At 54.4% G+C, this 17862-nt stretch overlaps 2 protein-coding genes across 9 annotated transcripts in view; one reads left to right on the forward strand and one right to left on the reverse strand.

The window, feature by feature from the left end:
* Positions 1-143: 143 nt before the first annotated feature.
* LOC122381742 (U11/U12 small nuclear ribonucleoprotein 35 kDa protein-like) lies at positions 144-3993 on the reverse strand. 2 transcript variants are annotated; one of them, XM_043366309.1, is made up of 4 exons: positions 3810-3993; positions 2253-2490; positions 1833-2046; positions 144-1421 (listed from the first exon to the last, which is right to left on the reverse strand). In XM_043366309.1, the coding sequence occupies exons 2-4, from the start codon at positions 2475-2477 to the stop codon at positions 877-879; spliced, it is 984 nt and encodes a 327-aa protein (XP_043222244.1). In that variant the 5' UTR covers positions 2478-2490; positions 3810-3993; the 3' UTR covers positions 144-876. The 2 variants fall into 2 exon arrangements, with proteins under 2 accessions (XP_043222244.1, XP_043222234.1); XM_043366299.1 differs by lacking the exon at positions 3810-3993 and adding an exon at positions 2701-2808.
* Positions 3994-4108: 115 nt separating this feature from the next.
* The window catches only part of LOC122381722 (ras association domain-containing protein 1 homolog), a 29368-nt gene continuing 15614 nt past the window's right edge, over positions 4109-17862 (forward strand). Inside the window, exons 1-4 of one of the 7 annotated variants that reach the window (XM_043366270.1) lie at positions 4109-4358; positions 5414-5772; positions 7180-7365; positions 9169-9283. In XM_043366270.1, the coding sequence (XP_043222205.1) occupies positions 5518-5772; positions 7180-7365; positions 9169-9283 (556 nt within the window). In that variant the 5' untranslated portion in view covers positions 4109-4358; positions 5414-5517. Of the gene's footprint in view, positions 4359-5413; positions 5773-7179; positions 7366-9168; positions 9284-13023; positions 13081-14690; positions 16605-17862 lie in introns of those variants that run through there. The other 6 variants (XM_043366262.1, XM_043366252.1, XM_043366279.1 and 3 more) reach the window with 6 other exon arrangements.

The following is a 17862-nucleotide window of genomic DNA, read 5'->3' on the forward strand; positions in this document are numbered from 1 at the left end:
CGTAGAATGTTCTTCGTCCGAGGACACGGAGACTGCGAACATGCGTGGAGAATTATGCCGGAATGGAATTGGGAGAGCTAGAGCACCCCCAGTCCAGCAACATTCTCCACCTATGACTGCGAACACGCCCAAAAATACTTTAATTTTTCACACGTCATGTCTTTTTATTTTCGGCACATCACAAAAGATGGATAAAAAAGCTCCGACGCCATCGTTTTAAACCAATGGATCAAACGCACAACAAGCACATTCATAGTTCAGCAATTATTTCTCACAGCCACCAAACGAAGCAAAAACATTGAGGGAGCTGCACCATCGACAGGCCCATTTTCACGAAATAAAATGCTCAATAAGAATCTCGTAGCTCAGTCGGTAGAGCATTGGAATCCCGAATCCACGTGGTGAGAGCACGCGTCCCGGTTACAGAAGTAAGGGTTCGAAGTGCGACGGGCGCTTGACGTTTATGAGCCTCCTGACAGGTATGGTTGCGGCTGATGGCAGGCCGTAGCCAGGCGAAGTCAGCGAGGGGACCGCCAGTGCGCGGCTATGTGCGTACGTTAAACTTTGGACTCCAAATCCTGCCTTAGAACCGGGATTGCGCGATCAGAGGGTAGAGGGCAGGGTCAACGCAACAAGCTCCGCTTAGCGTGGGCTCTGTCCTTGTCAATCCTTCCATTCAAAATGTTCGGACTAAATTTATAAGAAAAAAATATCACAGCCCTCACGTCGCCGTTACCAGAATCATTCAACAAATTCATTTTATCTTTGCAAAATCCATCCTTTAGCAGCAAGACTGTAACATGAGCGACTCTACATGCGATCCAGGTGAAGTCCGTATCAACCGACACGGCTTGGGCCGTGTCGGCGTGGGCCGATTTACCGCTCCCGATGATACCGAGTCTGTGAGCGGCGTTGCTCGCCGCCGTCCTCCACTGCTCTGTCGCCACGCCGGTGCCGGTCTCCGCTCCTCTCCCCACGGCCATGCCGATCACCGTGCCCGTCACTCCCATACTCTCTGTGCCGATCCACGTCCTCTCCGCGCCTGTCTTTTCGATGTGACCGGTGTCTGTCTTCACCTGACTCACGGCGTCTGTCTCTGTGTCTGTCTCTGGACTGCTCCCGGTGCCTGTCTCTGTCTCTGTGTCTGTGTCTGGTTTCGTCCCGCTCAGACCGACCAGCGTCCTCCGTTCGGTGTCTCTCCTCCTCACCACGCCGCTGGGACGGAGCTGACTCCCCGCTGTGCCGGCCCGGCCCGCCGGCGGGGTCGGGGACGCGCTCCCCGCCGTCCGTGACCCGGTCACTGGTCCACCGCGGACGGCTCCGGTCCGGCTCGGTGGGCTCCGAGACGGGCACCTGGAACGGACGCGCCGCGCCGCCGAACCGCAGCTGACCCGACTCCTTCTTGCCGCCGAGACCGCCGCCTGAAACCGGAAGCCAGATCAATAACACGCAGAGACGGAACATCGGCGAGTTACGGAAGTCGTCTCTATTTCACCTTTGGAACGTATGTCGTATCCAAACTTACTAGATCTTTTGGGCTGCAAAATGAGTTACCAAGCCGTAGCGATGGGCGAAATCGCATTATTACTTTCCAATGTCATTGAGGTCACGAAAGGTCACCATATCGTTCGGTCCTGTTTATCCCCAGGATCGGCTCAGACGGCTCAGAAAGTGCTGAGTTGTAAGGATGTCTGTTCTGATTATGAAAACATAAAGTTCTCGAGCAGTTGTTCTCAGAGTCAGACCACAAACGTCATCAGACGTCCCATGTGGTCTGACCGACCAGACATGCCCGCCTTCCACACAGTCCGGCTCCCCAGTGGACAGCTCACCAAGACGGCGGGGCCGCCAGCCGCGCAGGCCGCGGCTGAACTCCGCCTCCACCACTACGTCCGCGCCGGCCAGGCACAGCCGGCGACAGCCGACCCGCGCCGCAGCCGCGTCCCGCCGCCGCGCGAACACTACGAACCCGTAGCCGCGCGGCGCGCCCGTCACCAGGTCACGCGTGACGCGCGTCTCCTCCACTTCACCATACCTGCTGAATGCCTGCCAATGTAGGCAGACAGGGGTTACTTGGATGGCTGATAAATGCTTATTTTTTAATCAGTGGGAAAAACATGAGCCTCAGCCCTCAAGCTACATACTGAAATGGGTTGATGGAACACATGTCAGATGCTAATATCATTTTTTTTAATGAAGAGACTTTCCTCACAATCAGGATAGGATCAGCATGGCCAGCCACATTCACTCACCTTCTCTAAATCACCCTCTTCAGCTTCTGGGGGAAGTCGTCCAACAAAAAGTGTCCTATCCTCAGATCCTGTCACATCTTTTGGCTTCCTATAAGTGGACTCTAAAGCACGACAGACTGCTTTATCATATGGAAGAACACCAGACCTGTCCTTATAACCTGCCTCAATTGGACAATAATAGGATGAGAAAACTTCCTTCCTGGTCATTGGTGGTCTGAGATCCATTATTGTGCAGTGCCTGGGGAAAAATAGATAGTTATATAAAGATGCATGTTATGTAACAATCCCTTGCCATAGGGTTCATATCCCTAAATGAACTTATGATCAGAGGCCAGTTTTACCAACAGAAAAATAGCCGCTTGCCGGAATTTTTTGCCTAAGGACCACAGGTAAATATTTACTTTAGGTCCGCAATATTATTTTAACAAGAAAAAATGCACATTCTTACACTATTTGATGTCCTGAATTCAGATATGATGCTTAAATGCATCAAAAACTTAAAATAAGATACTAAAACCCCAGCACATTACACCGCACTGCTGCACAATATACACTGAAGAAAGCACGCTTCCGCGACAAAAACGAAACATACAACGCTGCCCTATAAAAGAAAAAAATGATGCGGATATTCATTAGTTTTCGACGATATGAAAATGACGTCATAATACCAAAGCACAAGGAAAACGGTGAATAAAAAAAGAGAAAATATTTAGCAAAGGTAATAGAGCATGAGAAAATGATCGAGAATAACCAAACCTTACCTAACCTGACCTACTGATGTTGCCTACTGGGGGAAAAGGAAAAAGTGACTTGCATGAATAGATTGCAAGCAATGGTAAGTCAAATATTTTTAGGTTAAGTGGTTATGCATCAGGCTTCAGGCCTTCGGCCTGAAGCCAGATACACAACCACTTAACCTAAAAATATTTGACTTACCATTGCCTGTAATCTCTCCTAAGGCATTGCCTTCGGCACTGCACCGCTCCGCCTCGATTATTTTGACGTCACTTTCCTTACAATTTATTATCATCCGTAATTTCGCTCAACCTTGGTTGGACCATTTGTAGCGGGTGCGCCGCGCAGACGGTCTTTTGACACGTGCAGTTCCGGTCGGAGGTGGGGCCGTTGGTGGTGATACTGGTGATACTAGTGTACTGGTGCTTTTAAATTGGTTTCTAGAAGGAATAAGTATCAGAAATGAAATCAGGAGGTCTTAGAGTATCGTGTGAATGACTTTTATTTACCCCTCTGTTTTGCGGACCTAAAGTAAATAAATACCAGGACCACATCACATACGGAGCAATCGCGATGGGCACATAAGCAGAAAGCTTTACCATTTACGTTCCGTATCAGTATGTGAACTGTGAAGCGGTCATTAGGCAAAACAATTCAGGCAGGCGGCTATTTTTCTGTCGGTAAAGCTGGCCTCTGATCAAATTGCTTGCAAGCCTAGTATGAAAGGTGACGTTATCATTACATTGATTATGTCGTACAAATACCAATACCCATTGTCAATGCCTATCCTGTTTGAAAGTTATCCAACGATATAACACTCACCTATAAACAGCTCCACAACTAACTCCCAGTTCAAGCTACCTTACCCAAGAATTTGAACTTCCAAACAATAATTATAATAAACTCAAAATAACAAACAAATGATAATAAACTATAATGAACTGGGTTGTGAACGAAACACGAGGGTGAAGGCGCCAGGTAAATAAATGCGGCTACAAGCACTATTCACGCTATGAAATTTATAAGCCAGTGGTGACAAGTTGCCTAGCAAAAAGTCATCGTCGCTAGGCAACTCGCTTCTAAAAGCAGGATATTTTGTAAAAGGCAAGGCAGGTGAATATGGATTTAACGTCCTAAGCGCGCCATTTATGGCTGAATTTGCATTGCTACCAATCAAAAATACAATTCATTTTTTTATTTCTCGTGCATAAAATCGACTTCTTATGTTTTGATCTCATATTTCAATTATAGTAGCAAGGCGAAGGCTATATAAACCATCGGTAGTGTTTGGTGCATTGTTATATATACTGCCTTGGGTGCATGGTGCATTATAAATTCCATGCAACTCTTGATGGTTTGATTTGTTTAATTGTGAGTCAACTGTTTCTAAATTTCTCATCCATGTTATTTTGATTTGTATTCCGTTTTAGCTACTACTCTTGACTCCGTGTGCATTGAATTGGGCATTGGCTATTTCACAGGCGGCGGAACGGGGAGGGCACCGGGGCACCGTGCCCCCTTGATTTTGGCATTTTAACATTAGCCCCAATTAGCCCTATGGGCGTTGCATGGAAAGAATAGGACCAAAAGTCATCAGTGCCCCCCTTAGTTGAAGGTGTTCCGCCACTACTGGGCTATTTCCAATATCCTCATTATTACCTGTAATTCTTATCTGTTTTTCTGTTTGCCTGTAATTTCAATATTTCCATAAATCCTGCCATAGGCGTTGGAACACGGGGGCCGGGGGCATATGGCTCCCCACTTTTCAGCATTTTTTAAAAGTAAAATCTTTATTTTTTATTTAAATGCAAAACTAAGATGAGGAGAAGGAAATGGTTTAGCAAGGTTGATTGGGGATCCCACAAAGTGACCTTGAAGTTTCGTTGCAGCCCCCCCCCATCCTCCCACACTTAGTGAGGTTTCTATACACCCATGCGTCATGCACTTCATTAAATAGGACAGCTATTTTTCCTGATCAAACCGACCTAGTAGCTGATCTACATATGGGCTAATGGCCTTGATGCTGTCCAGAATGATAAGCATAAGCTGCAAATGATTAATGAAGGAAGGTTTTTCTTAATGCCACTTGCTAGAAAATAATTTAACATAGGATGATGAGGAAATGTTGCGTAGTGCATTTGATGTCAGTTTCACACCTTTATTATAAAAAACTGATTCCACTTCCACTCCTATGACCTATCCTGAACTCTGAACAGAATTAGAGGAACAGAAAAGAATGTGATAAAAGTTCAAGTTGCAGTGCAAATGACTGGGTCAGTAGGTAACTGTGATGCCCCCATGAGTCCCCCCCCCCCAAAGGTTTTGAGGGTAACTAGCTAGTACCAGAAATCACACATACTCCCAGCTGCTGTAGGTATCAGTGGATAATGACACAAAAGCTGACTCTGTGCCCAATCTGCCGGCAGTGCTGCAGTGCCTCTGTCTGCTTTGGTCTGCACCCAGAGAGCCGCTCTGTGTCTGTCGGTGCCTGGCTGACCGATCCGGCGCGCTGCCCGCCAGCCGCGGCGGCATGAGCTCGGGGCCGCGGACGCCGTCTCCGGGCGGCGGTCGGGCCGGCGGCTCTCAGTCGGAGCTGCCCGACTGGGACCGGCTGCGGCTGAGCCTGCACAACGCCATCGGCGAGCTGCTGCACAGCTGGGGCCTGCTGGCGGCCTTCCGGCGGCGGCACGCCGGCCGGCCGGCGGCGGCGCGCAGCCCCGGCGCCGCGCCCTCTCCGCCGCACCGGCGCCGCGAGCACATCGAGATGGCCTCCTTCAGCTACCGGGTCAGTATTTCAGGTACAGGGGACCGCGGGGTGGCCAGACTGGCCGCCGGCGGTTACTGGTGCTGTGAGGCTACCAGCTGGGCTCGGCCTCATGTCATGACGATTAACAGTCATATGGGAATGGTAGATGAGCCGTTTCTTAGAGCATGAGGCATCGTGACAAGGTGCATGCAAGCTTTATCAAAGCTAATTTAACTGCTCGCACACCTATAATTTAATGTTAACTTATCAGCATTGTGCTGCTTGCAATAGCCCAGCTTTGCAAAATATGATTGATGTTGATAAATGCTAAATGTTCTAAGCAAAAGCAATGAATGAAAGATGACCCTCAAGCTAGCGACGTAGGTTACAAGAAAAAGTACACGTCAGTGTTGCAGTGCTATTTAATCTATCATATTATAATCGAGTAAATCTATCAAACAATGGCAGCTATATACGGTGGTCGGCGAGGAGCGCTTGGGATGCTATCGACCCGCCTCCGCCTCTTACATTATGATTACCGCTCTGTCGTCACGGAAAGCAGTCGCGGAACAGTGCTGGGCCGGAGGTCGTGAAATGTTAACGCAGCTCGCTAATTGCGTCCCCTTGTATTTCATACGACCTTTAATATCATTATTGCATAGAATACTTGAGCGTTTTCGGAATTACGTTCGTATTCCTAGTTCCATGTTTCCTATCATGATCAGCCTTGCCGTGGGATTTTTGGTAGGTATTTCGCTCAGCTATATTTATCTGTATCAGTGAAAGATATATCAAGGTAAATGAAAAATTTCCACAATTTTCACGGCACAGCCGCGAAAAAAGACATGGTTTGCTCCATAGATTCGATGTAGTGCCAGCCAAGGGGAGAGGGTTTGTCGAGTTTCTTGGTATCGGACCGCTTGATCAACGCCGGCCCCGCGCTGCACAGTTGTGACGGTCAATACGTGACGGTCAATACGGGGACACGCCATGTGGGTCAAAGGTGCGGGGCTGTGACTCAAATCTCAAACTAAAGCGGCGCTGGTACGACATAGCTCTACAAACCATTCGGAACATGGGACACTTGAGTTACTGCGGTCATTTCGAACGGTCTTGGGTGTATTGTGTGGGAGGAGGTACACTTACCGTAACGAGGGCTCAAATTTGCGTTCATTATTTTCTGTAGGAATATCGTTTTTATTCAACTCTGATATCACAGAGTCAGAGACACATCAGTGCTGTATTTCCGTCCAGATACCGCAGCCAGCCTGTATCGTTCGCTCTCAGTGGGTAGAATAGCCGGCCGGGCGGAGGCTGACTGCACGTCCCCGCGATCCCTCGGCGCTCTCTGTGTCTCTCTATGTGAGATAGTGGCCTGCCGACCGCCGGGCGCCGGCCCGCGCCGGTCGTGCCGCCGCATGAGCCCGCCGCACGCCTCTGTTGCAGGTAGCGCCGAGTAGCCCGCTGGTGGGCGGCAGCCCGGCCCTCTGCCGGGTGTCGTCGTCACCTGTAGTTAGCAGTCTGGCCGACAGGCGGCAGCAGTGGCGCGAGGTGTCCGACACGGACAGTGGCGTGTGCGTGGATCGCGACTCCACAGTCGGGTCCGGCAGCGGCGTCACCGTCTGGGAGGAGGTGAGACGACAGCACTACGTGCATGCACCACGGCATGACATGGGGAAATGCTAACCATGCCTGTTTAGTTCATAACATTGCCATGAGCTGATGGCTTTCGGACAGCTCCCATGATATCACCTCGACGACGTAATCTAAGGACGATGAAATGTGCACTTAAACATTCCACTTCTTTGGCTTATTGTTTTGATTTTGTTTTGTCTTCGCTGAACTCATTGTATTAAACATTGTAAGATACTGTATTTCGACACATTCTGGATGGTGCAATGCGGCGATGCTTTTAATATTTTGCAACATGGTTAGGTGACTGGTGAGACCTAAAGACTTGTCAGTATGATATTTATGCTCAAACGGGGTTAGCGCCGGGTGCGGGTTCAGCCCCGGCGACTCACTAGGGTGCCTGCCCAGACCAATGTCTTCCCCTGTATCCTATCATCCTCCCGGCTCTGAAATGGTCTCATTGGACCGAAAGGGCCTAACCCAACAAAACAAAACAAATAGCGCCGGGTATGTCACTGGAGGCCTCAGTAATCCAGTCAGCATACCCCTGGCCATTCTCAAAATACCGGTGACACCTCAGAGCCGCGCGTGCCACCCGGCTAATCACGATGCATGTCACGTGGTCACCAGCCGACCAGGCGGGCTTGGTGGCGAGGCACATCACGTGACTTTGGCCGCCGTTTGGCCAGCCATTACCCAAAGGTCACTGGCGTGTGATTTGTCGCCGTCCTTACCGGTCTATATTCGGTATTCCCCAGGGGAGGCCCAGGCCGCGCCGCCGCCGCCGCTGCGGCCCGGCGCACTACACCGACCGGGTTTGATGAACATTGATTGCGCCGAACGGCCTTGGTCGGTCGTTCACCCAGGCCGGTGGATCTTTAATTAAGTGATTGGCTTACGTACACTGGGTCAGTTACGGTGGTTCATGTTATATGGGCTTTGATGCTTCGATGCTTCCTTAGATAGCGTGATGTTTGGGAGGAAGCTGTTATTTCGGCAGGGAAGTTACTGTCACTTTACGTTTATCGTGCTACCTGTTTCTTCAGTTGGTTGCTGAGAGTGACAGTCCACTGAACTCCACACCGTTCATTGTTAGACTGACAGCTGACTGACGGCTGACTGACAGCTGACATTTGACAGCTGACAGCTGACTGACAGCTGCCTATTCAGCATAGTACCGTGTGGTGCGGCAGGGGTCGTCAGGACTGACAGCTAATCGATCAAACGCGCCATAAAATTTGCACTGGGACCTCTGCGGCGTGCCTGTTGTTACGCCACATACTATGACTCGGGCAGCGATGTCCCTGCTGTGGTAAACGGCTGTCACTCGGGCAGCGATGTTCCTGCTGTGGTAACGGGCTGTGACGGGTCAGCGACGTTTCGATGCTTATGCTGTGTGATAACACGCCCTTACGTCGATCTTTTTTATTACTGGCTGTGACGCGGGTGTTATCGCCGGACGAGCGGCCAGTTTTGTCGCTAGCTTCGATGTGGAACGATGCAGAAATGTGTCGACGGAGTGTCCTGTTTCTTCTTACCTGTTCGTTGTATGCTGCATTATTATGGATGGAGGGTCTTTCCGTTGTAAACGGTACACTTCAGCTCAATGATGCTGTCTATTATGGATGCTGGGTGCTGGGTGTAAGCACTGCAGCGGAATCAGTACTTTTTAAGTCTTTTGTTTAGTCATGTGATTGCTAATTACAATGTCCATAGTGCGGCATTCATGTTTTTGTTGATCTAAGTGTTGAAGTGATCGTTCTGTCCCATTCTCTACTGACCAGGTACCCCCGCCCTCGGCAGTTTGACGGCACGGGTACCGGCGAGGGCCACCGGTTCACGGCGGCGACTCTGGACCAGCCGAGCTGGTGTGACTGCTGCGGCGACCTGCTCTGGAGCGACACCGTCATCTGCCGCTGTGAGTAGTCGGGGAGACGTGAAAATGTAGCCTGTAGCCGATTAGACAAGGAGGCTACAGTTAATAAGCCCGACGACATGTAGACTGTAGACGGGGAGACTTTGGAGCCGATAGCTAAAAATCCATGAAGCCGAGGAGACAACGTGTGGCTAGGTAGAAAACTAGAAAGTACCTGAAGCAGCCTGTAGCCGAGTAGTTTGTGCCTGGGTAGCTTGATAGACAGCGACCGAGTGACTGACGTGCTGACGTTCAGTATTCAGCATCGTTCGAACTAGCGCGGTCACACTCGAGCGTGACCGACCGCCCGGTCGCGCCTGGGTAACTGCCGTGGAGTGCTCGATCCCTCCGAGCCGCTCGCCTGACCGACCGCGGCGTCTATATCGGTCTGCGTCCGATCGGTCAATGGGAGGGTCCCGGCGGCCGGCGGGGATATCCCCCGCCCTACACGCCGTCCTCAGATTCGGCCAGTGACGTCAGACGGCCACCTTTTTGGATCAGTGACGTCACAGAGCAGGTCTCTTCGGTCAAATGTGGAACAGAGTTATCGGATTCCTCGTCCCCACAGACATTTTACCAACTTTTTTACGTTGGGAGTTCTTGCATGAGTACGACTCATCGTCTATATCAGGAGCGTGCGTGGATTCTATCATAATCCGATATGCCGCTGTCATGATTCTGGAGGCAATATTGAGCCATCTGATGACGTCAGCGCGTTGTGACGCGCTACATTGCTGCTCTTCTGCGGTCAGCTGGTTGAAGATCCCGCATCTGCGAACGATGTCAGAGCGACCGGACGGCCGTCCCTCTATTCTTCACGGACTGACCGAACGTCTATACCAGGCTCCGTTCTGGTAGGACGCTCCACAGTGCAGCGGTTGGCCAGCTGCTCAGCCACGCACAGCTCCGCCGCCCTGAAGACACTACCATTGGGATACGGTGGGTGGTCAGTGGGTGGTCAATCCCCTTCCTCCGCCCCCGCCGCGCCTGATTCTCCTCCGTTGCTCTGCCGCCGCTCCTCGCTCTGTCTCCCCAGCCCGCGGTCGCCTCCCGTGGTCCGCTGATGGGCCGAGGCGGCCGGGGCGCGCCAGAGGTCTTATTGACCTGACACCGCGCCGCCCTCGTCCTCTCTGCGCCCTGCCCGTCGCCATTACAGGCGTCATTTGCTGTAATCAGTGGAGACATAGCATCAGAGGCACGGTCCCGCCGGCGGGAATTCTCCACTGCTCTGAGAATCGTCTCACTAGCCTTCAATTTATGTGACTTCCGAATGAGAATGGCCATCTAACTTGTCGCTCCTTTTTTACTCCTTTAACTACGCATTTGTAGCTAAATATTTGTGTCATGTTTACCGGTTCTCATTTCTCGCACTGCCTTTTATCAGTTTTTTCTTCTTATGACTCCAAATCGGCACTCGTTCTCTCTCCCCCCGCTCTGGAGCCTGGATGTCACCCCACGGCCGCTGGCCGTCCCCTTTCTGCGCTGGAGAGCCTCTCCGCAAATGTCACTCGCCGCCCGGCGCTGACCTAACAACGCCCAAGGGTGGGCGGCTGATGGACTGGGACCGGGGCGGTCGGGGTCGGGTCACGCCGACCGGCCACCGACAAAGGTCGGGCGAGTGGTGCCCGAACACTGCGGCCGCCAGTCTGTGGGTCGGGAGCTGACCCACCATGGGTCGTGAGCTGATCGGCTCTGGGTCGGGAGCTGAGATACCCTTTCGTTCAGTGATGGGTTTCATGGGCTGGGTTTCCCACGATCCCGTGGCACTCTCCACCGGACCCGTCCCACCAGCATCCACCCTTGCTTTGGTCAACCTTCTACCCGTCCGGTCATACCCTTTGAGACCCTCCACCCGTCCAGCCCGGAGTCAGGCCGCTGGTCTCCCCAGTACACCATCGATCGTCGCCCGTCGGGTCCGTCGGCCGCGGCCGAGTGTTGGCGGCGACGACCTGCCTCACGGCGGCGGTGGCGGCGGCGGCGGATCGCAGGCTTACGCCGGGTATCAGATGGCCAGAGCAGTTCATATCCAGATCGGCAGTTCATTATTTGCATTTCAGATCTCTTACTTGTGTGTCACTGTCGTCACCTGTGAATGTGCCAAAAGACTGCAGTGACGAGTATGATTGGAGTGCTGGAGTCATGAGATCTTATTTAGCGCCCGCCTTTGACTTAAAATAAAGGCTCGATTCCATCAACTGGCGCAGAGTTTGGACGTGGAGAAGATTTATGAAGTCGCGCCGGTGTGATATTGTAACTGTTTCCGTCTGACTCGCGGTCGATGGGTTATTCGGCGCGGTAACGACCTCAGGATGGATAGGATCTGCTTGGTTGGTGATGCATCGGGTTCGCTGCCCTGATGTGCAATCTCCGGTCTGTCGGTCCCTGTCTGCCTACAGGGAATTTTCTCTATCCCATAGCGAACGGTACCCGGCACCCCCGTGCATTAAAAGTCGGCAGGCCTGCGGAGGCTCTCAGTCTGAACTCTGGGAGAGGGCTGGGACGGTCTCAGCGCGCGGCAGGCTAAATGAAGTGAGAAGTTGTGTTTGAGTACACACACAGAAGAACTGGCCGGCGGATTAAGCTCGAGTTTGTTCCTTCTTTCGGTGGCTGGTAATCCTCGCCAGACGGGTACTCGCGGAACGTCCTGTCGGTTTCCGTCAGCAAACACGGTGGATGACCCTTGAGCCCCAGCGGCGGCGGCGGCCGGGCCACAGTGGCCGAGTGTGGTCCGTCTGAACGGGCCAGGGGAAGTTCCACAATTTTTGTCATGTGGTGTTTCATGATGATCGACGAGTATGGAGTGGATTGAAGCGTAGGGACACTTGCGCATGACACTTTTCAGGCTGTACTTTCAAACAGCGAATAGAATGAAAAACGAGCGTAATTTAGTTCATAATGGCCTAAAGCATCATTCAATTAGCATCATTGTGAGTGTGACAATGCAAAACTCGCGGTTCCAACTTTTCCTATCGGATGAACTTATTCGTAAATTGTCGCTCCTTTTAAGCGAGAATGAGAATTTGGAGAATCCGCCTGTGTTTTCATCCTCCCACTTTTCAGTCTGTCCACTTTCCGACTACTCGATTCAATTCGTTTTGAAGGCGTCGGTTTAGCCCGGTTCCTGGGCTCGCTCACTCTCCGACCATATGTTCCGGGTCATTGCCAGAGGCAGCTGAATACGTCATCCCACCACGTTGCATCAGTCTGCATAGATCCGCCGGCGATGACTCCGCCGCTCGGCGGGCCCGCGGCGAGAGGCCGCTCTGCCGTCCTATTTCGGGTCCGAGTTGGGCCGTGGGGCCGCGGAGCCGCCGTGTCTCCTGATGTATACTGTATATGTCTGGATCGGGTTCGCGGTACCGTCCCGCCCCGCCCCCGACTGGTCACGTGGCTATGGTCACTGTGGATTGCCCGGCGACCAGAGTCCGGCCCGGCCCGCTCCCGGCGCGGTGTCCGTCTCTCACTGTGTGCCTCTGAGTCTGTATCTCACGCTGTGGCCGGGCAGGTAGCGCCGTCAGTCCCGCGCACGCCACCCGCGGCGGCGGTGGCGGCCTGTGTGCGTAGTTGCCCGGCGGTCCGTCGCCGATCGATCCGCTACGCGTCGTCGTCGTCGCCGCCAGCGGTGGTCAGTCGGCACGTGGCTGGCCACTGCCGCTGCCCGTCCTCCCGTCCTCCCGTCGGTCCGCCGGCCGACGCTCGGGCAGAGAGGGTCAGTCGCCGACAGCGCAGTGACGGGTGGTGATCTCGGAGTGAGGAGTGTGCTGAGAGCGGAGCATAAGTTTGGAGTGTGGTGCTTAGTGGTGGGATGAGCTGGAAGGGTTCAATGACAATGAGCTGTGGTGGCGGCGGTGGCGGTGATGGTGACAGTTGTAACAGCGTTGAATATTATTGATTTGGATTTTCGGTAGGCTATCCCTGCCCTCTTCCAATATCCATCGCTCCCCGCCCGCTCCCCGCCCCTGCCGGCCAGCTGTGAGTCGGTGACGCGGGGCCGGCCTGGCGCGCCTGTGTACACAGAGTCACAGCTGGTCCCCGCCGCCCCTGCCCATGTGACCCACGACCTTCACCATATGACACACAAAGTCACAGCTGGTCCGACCGCCTGCTGTCCACGTGACCTCTGACCTAAAGCACAATGCACAGAGCCACATATGTGGGCCCGCGGCTGTGACCTGTATCTTACGGCGCCAGCAGAGCGTTGAAATTCACCATGCGATACAAACGGTTACTTTCATTTCTCCGTTCTAGGAGGCTTCATTGATTACATTCATCTTTTGAGCGTCTGGTGGCATGTTTAACGGAACTGATATAAATTCTTGCAGCATATCTTTTTACACTCCTATTTCGGCTCTATCTCTTTCCATATCAGGCTGTCGGAATTCTAAAGTTATATTCCCACGCTTCGCCAACTTTTGTGCTAGTTCCATTCCACCTCGCCTCAACTCATTTCAATGTGATAAGCCTCGGCAGTGATGCATAACGCTTCCCTGAGTTTTCTTGAAAGCACAGTCTGTCTGCTTAACTTTATGTCTTATCAAAATAATCTTCCGATATTTGTTTATCTAGGCCTGTGAGCTGAGTGACCCGCCCCTCCGTTCGCTCCCACATGACATGGTCCGTCCATGGCGTGACGGGCCACTTTTTGCGCCGCCCCGGACCCGTGTTTATCCGCTCCCAGTGCCGGCTGGTGGTTCGTCCAGAGCTCTCCGCGGTCTGAATCGGGCGCACAGCCCGGTAACGGACTCTAATGTAAACTAGCGCTGCTTCTTTTTCGCCCAGATCGCCGAGATCTGGCTGCAATCCGCGGCCAAGTTGCGCCGTTACGACCGCTCTGCGCCCGGGCTGAAATGGAATTACCGCACGAACAAAGGTTGTGCGTGGCCCACCACCGGCGAACAAATGCCATTTTTCTAATTGGAAAATTGATCGTCTTACGAAGATCCTTACTCTTATCAAGGATTTAGATCTAACTGCGCTCAGTTTCAGTAATACCGCTCTGTTGATTGGAATATCTATTTTCGAACCACTATCTCAATTTCTTCCTTGCCAGTAGAATTTAGGAACGGAGAATATCCCTTTGTTTCACCGATAAGTCGAACCCAGCTCTGAGTCATTGCACCGACCTGACATTAATCGCAAAACTTGGGGGCGGGCGCCTAAATCAAACGAATGGCACCAATTTGACCTGGAATTAATCCTTTTGTGGGATGAAGCACCAGCTCGAGCTGGACTAAAAATACTGCCGCCAGCCGGTGACCCCTCATTGTGGTTAAGAAGCCGCGCTGGTCTACTATTTTTAGCCAGTGAAACCTGCTGCATAATACCTTGTCCTGTTGTTCATGTCACGCACTCCCGACACTCTGGAATTACGCTACTGCCGCCACCACCACTGCCCCCGCTGCTAGGAGTAGCTTGTGTTAGTGCTGTGTTCTCCGACGGACTCATATGGTGTATTTTTGTCATCCAGAGAAGAAATTGCCAACAGTGAGAAGAGCTGAGGCCTTGATAAGATCCGACGCCATGTGGTGATACTGTGGAGGGCGCCCAAATATGTGATCGTGGTCGCTGAGTGCCGGACCTGGCCTGTTCGGTGACAAGGACATTATACTGGCGGTCTCTCTGGTGGAGTGGAATATGATTCTATAAACTGACCGCTGGGCGCCCACTGTGCCGTGAGCCTCTGCCATGGGTCTGCTGGAGAGCAGCTACGAGTCGGCCGAGGCGGGCCCGCTGAGTCCCTCGACCGACTGGCTGCGGCGGCCGGCGCCCTCGGCACGCCACCGCTGGACGGGAGGCCGGCCGCGCTGCCGCTCCCGCAGTCTGCAGCGGCGCCGCGTCGTCTCCATGTTCTGGGGGCCGCGGCCGCCGGAGCCGGCCGGCCGCAGCCGCTCGGCGGAGGGCAGTCGCCACCAGCCGCCGGGACACGCACCGCACTCCGGCACTCCAGCGGAGGAGGGCGGAGGTCACTCCGCCACGCCGGCCGGTCCCACCCGCTCAGCACCCGTGACACCGACCGTGGTGACGGTCCGCGGCGCTCCAGAGAGCCCACCCGACCTCCCAGCGCCGGAGAGCCCCGGAGACAGCCCGCCGGACGGCCAGTACCGACAGACGCTGCGCCGGCTGACCGGTGACATCCACGGACTGCTGCGGAGAGCCGAGGCCGACGACGAGACCGATGATGGGTTTGGGGATGGCGTGGTGGACGGTGATGGGGGTGACGGTGATGGTACGGTGGAAGACGGTGACGCCTCGATAAACGGCGGTGATGTGTGCGGGACAGGTGTGTATGTGAATCAACTGGAGAACCAGGGATTGACGATGCCAAAGGAGCTGTCCGTCGGAGATGGTGAGTGTAGTGATGCCTCAGACACGCCTCTCTTAGAGTGCCGCAGTCGGACGCTTCCGTCCAAACTCTGCCGCTCCCCGGCGGTGACTGCGGGCACTGACGCGGCCGTCCCGCCGGGTGGGACGGCGCCGGGTGGTGTGAATAGCGGCCGGCGCGTGCGGTCCGCCTCCACCTCACAGCGCGTGAGTCTGGCACCGGGCCAGGACCGATCGGGGCGCGAGCACAACACCTCGGTGCCGGAGACAGAGGGGGCGGTCGCCGGCGACGACGGGCCGGCCGCGGAGGAGGAGAGGCTGTTCGACGACTCTGCCGACGACGTGCTGCTGATGCTGATGGACAGCCTGCCGGAGCCGGTGACGGAGCCGGTAGCGGAGCCTGCACGGGAGCCGGTGCCGAAGCCGGAGAGTGAGGACACTACGAGGGCAGCGCCCGAGTGTGAACCAGAGCCTGGCCGACGGCAGGAGCCGGGTCGGAAACCGCTCTCAGTGATCGTGGTCACCACTGTGATCGACTCCTCGGACGGAGAAGGATCGCCGCCCGTGCCGCCACAGCAGCGGGGTTCGACGAACGACCAGTTACATGCGACTGAAGGACGCTCTCTGCAGGCGCCGCCTGATGTGACGTCTCCTCACCCTGGTGAATCTTCTAGTGATGCCGCCATATCTAGTGACTCAATAACGAATGACAATCCGGTCCTGAAGTTAGCCCAACACCAACTCAGTGCCTCTGAAGTCGCCTCTGACGGCGCCGCTGCTGGAGCCTGTGCCAGTGATGCCTCCAGTGAAGCTGAACGTGTCTCAGTCGGCGACAACGCCGCGTCGGTGGACGCCGAGGCCGCGGCGTTCCCTCGCGCGAGCGATGTGGACAGCGGCGAGCCCCTGTGCCTGCTCAGCGGCCCGCAGCCGGACCTGTGGCAGGCGGAGGAGGACCAGGCCGACGGCACGGTCCGCTTCGTGGCCGGCCTGAGCGGCCGCTCCGGTAAGTCGAGCTGAGGGGGCCTGTCGCCGACCGTCGGCCGGCGGGGTCTCAGGGACGACCTCCCGAGCGCCGACAGCTTGGAGCGCTGGACACGCTCTCATTGCATGGCTGTTTGCTGGCGTTTGTTGTGCGTGTGACGGCAGCTGTTTGTGTCGAGTGTGTCGTTTCGCGCTGAAGTTTGGAGTGGACTTTGGTAGCCAAATTGCACCGCCGATCACGACTTCGTCGCCACTGACGTCGTGGTGCTGGTGTTGGCGGCGAGTTAACGTCCTTGATGCTGACGTCACGCCTGTCTCTCACGTCAGGGGTAACGTCAACAACCCATTTGTCCTCCCGGCTCATGGATGGCGACGTCACGCGTCGGTCCCAATTGCTCGTCCCCTCCAGGCTGTCTACCACAGTCGTCCGCCCGGACGGACCCTCCGATCAGCTGATCAGGTCTGCAGGGGAGGGTCGGCGACAGGAGAGGGACCGGGACCCTCCGATCAGCTGTTCGCCCAGGAGGGTTCGTCGCCCCCCGTGCTGACGCGGCGCCGGCGACACGCCGTCTGTCGCTGCGGGCTCGGGTGGGAAGGGTGCGGCCGACGGATCGCAGGGTGGGCGGCAGTGTTCGATATCGTTCCCTGCGGCCACGGGCCACTGATACGGCAGCCTGTAATGATCGGATTGGCTCCCGGAACCACTTCCATATCTTGGGAGCTGTTTTCGTTACTTTTGATGCTGTTTTGGCTTAAATGTTTTAGCTGGAGTTGGTAGCTTCCAGTCAAATGACAGCAGCTCGTGATTTAGAAGGATGCACGCTCCGTGCTGCCCAGATTTTGATCCTGCTATGTCGTTTGTTTATCACCGTGTCCAGTGCAGCAGAACCACTGGGGACGTGGCTCCGTGCCCTGCCGTGCTGCATTGGCGTTCCGTGCTCATGTCTGCTGCCGCCGCCGTGTCGTATTAGCATGCTGGTTCTATGACAACTAACGACCTGTCTGCATGTCGCAGCCGACCCTTCCACCTCTTTCCGTCCGCCGTACCGCATTAGACCAGCCCTCGCCACACCCTACACGACAGAAATAGACCTCACAAGGCAGCCGCATCTTGCGATCCTGAGTTATTCATAAGTAAATAACACTTAGGGCTGGGCGACCGTGTGTCGCCTGTATCCCATCGCTGTCAGCAGGAGATGTGAGTGCGGCAGTATGGATCAGGCATGGGTTGGGATCCCAAGATGCTGACTGCTGCGCCACAACCGCTCCGCTGGGGAGTC

The sequence above is a fragment of the Amphibalanus amphitrite genome, unplaced genomic scaffold, assembly GCF_019059575.1.
Source record: "Amphibalanus amphitrite isolate SeventyFive unplaced genomic scaffold, NRLGWU_Aamphi_draft 000011F_arrow, whole genome shotgun sequence".
Classification (NCBI taxonomy): domain Eukaryota; kingdom Metazoa; phylum Arthropoda; class Thecostraca; order Balanomorpha; family Balanidae; genus Amphibalanus; species Amphibalanus amphitrite.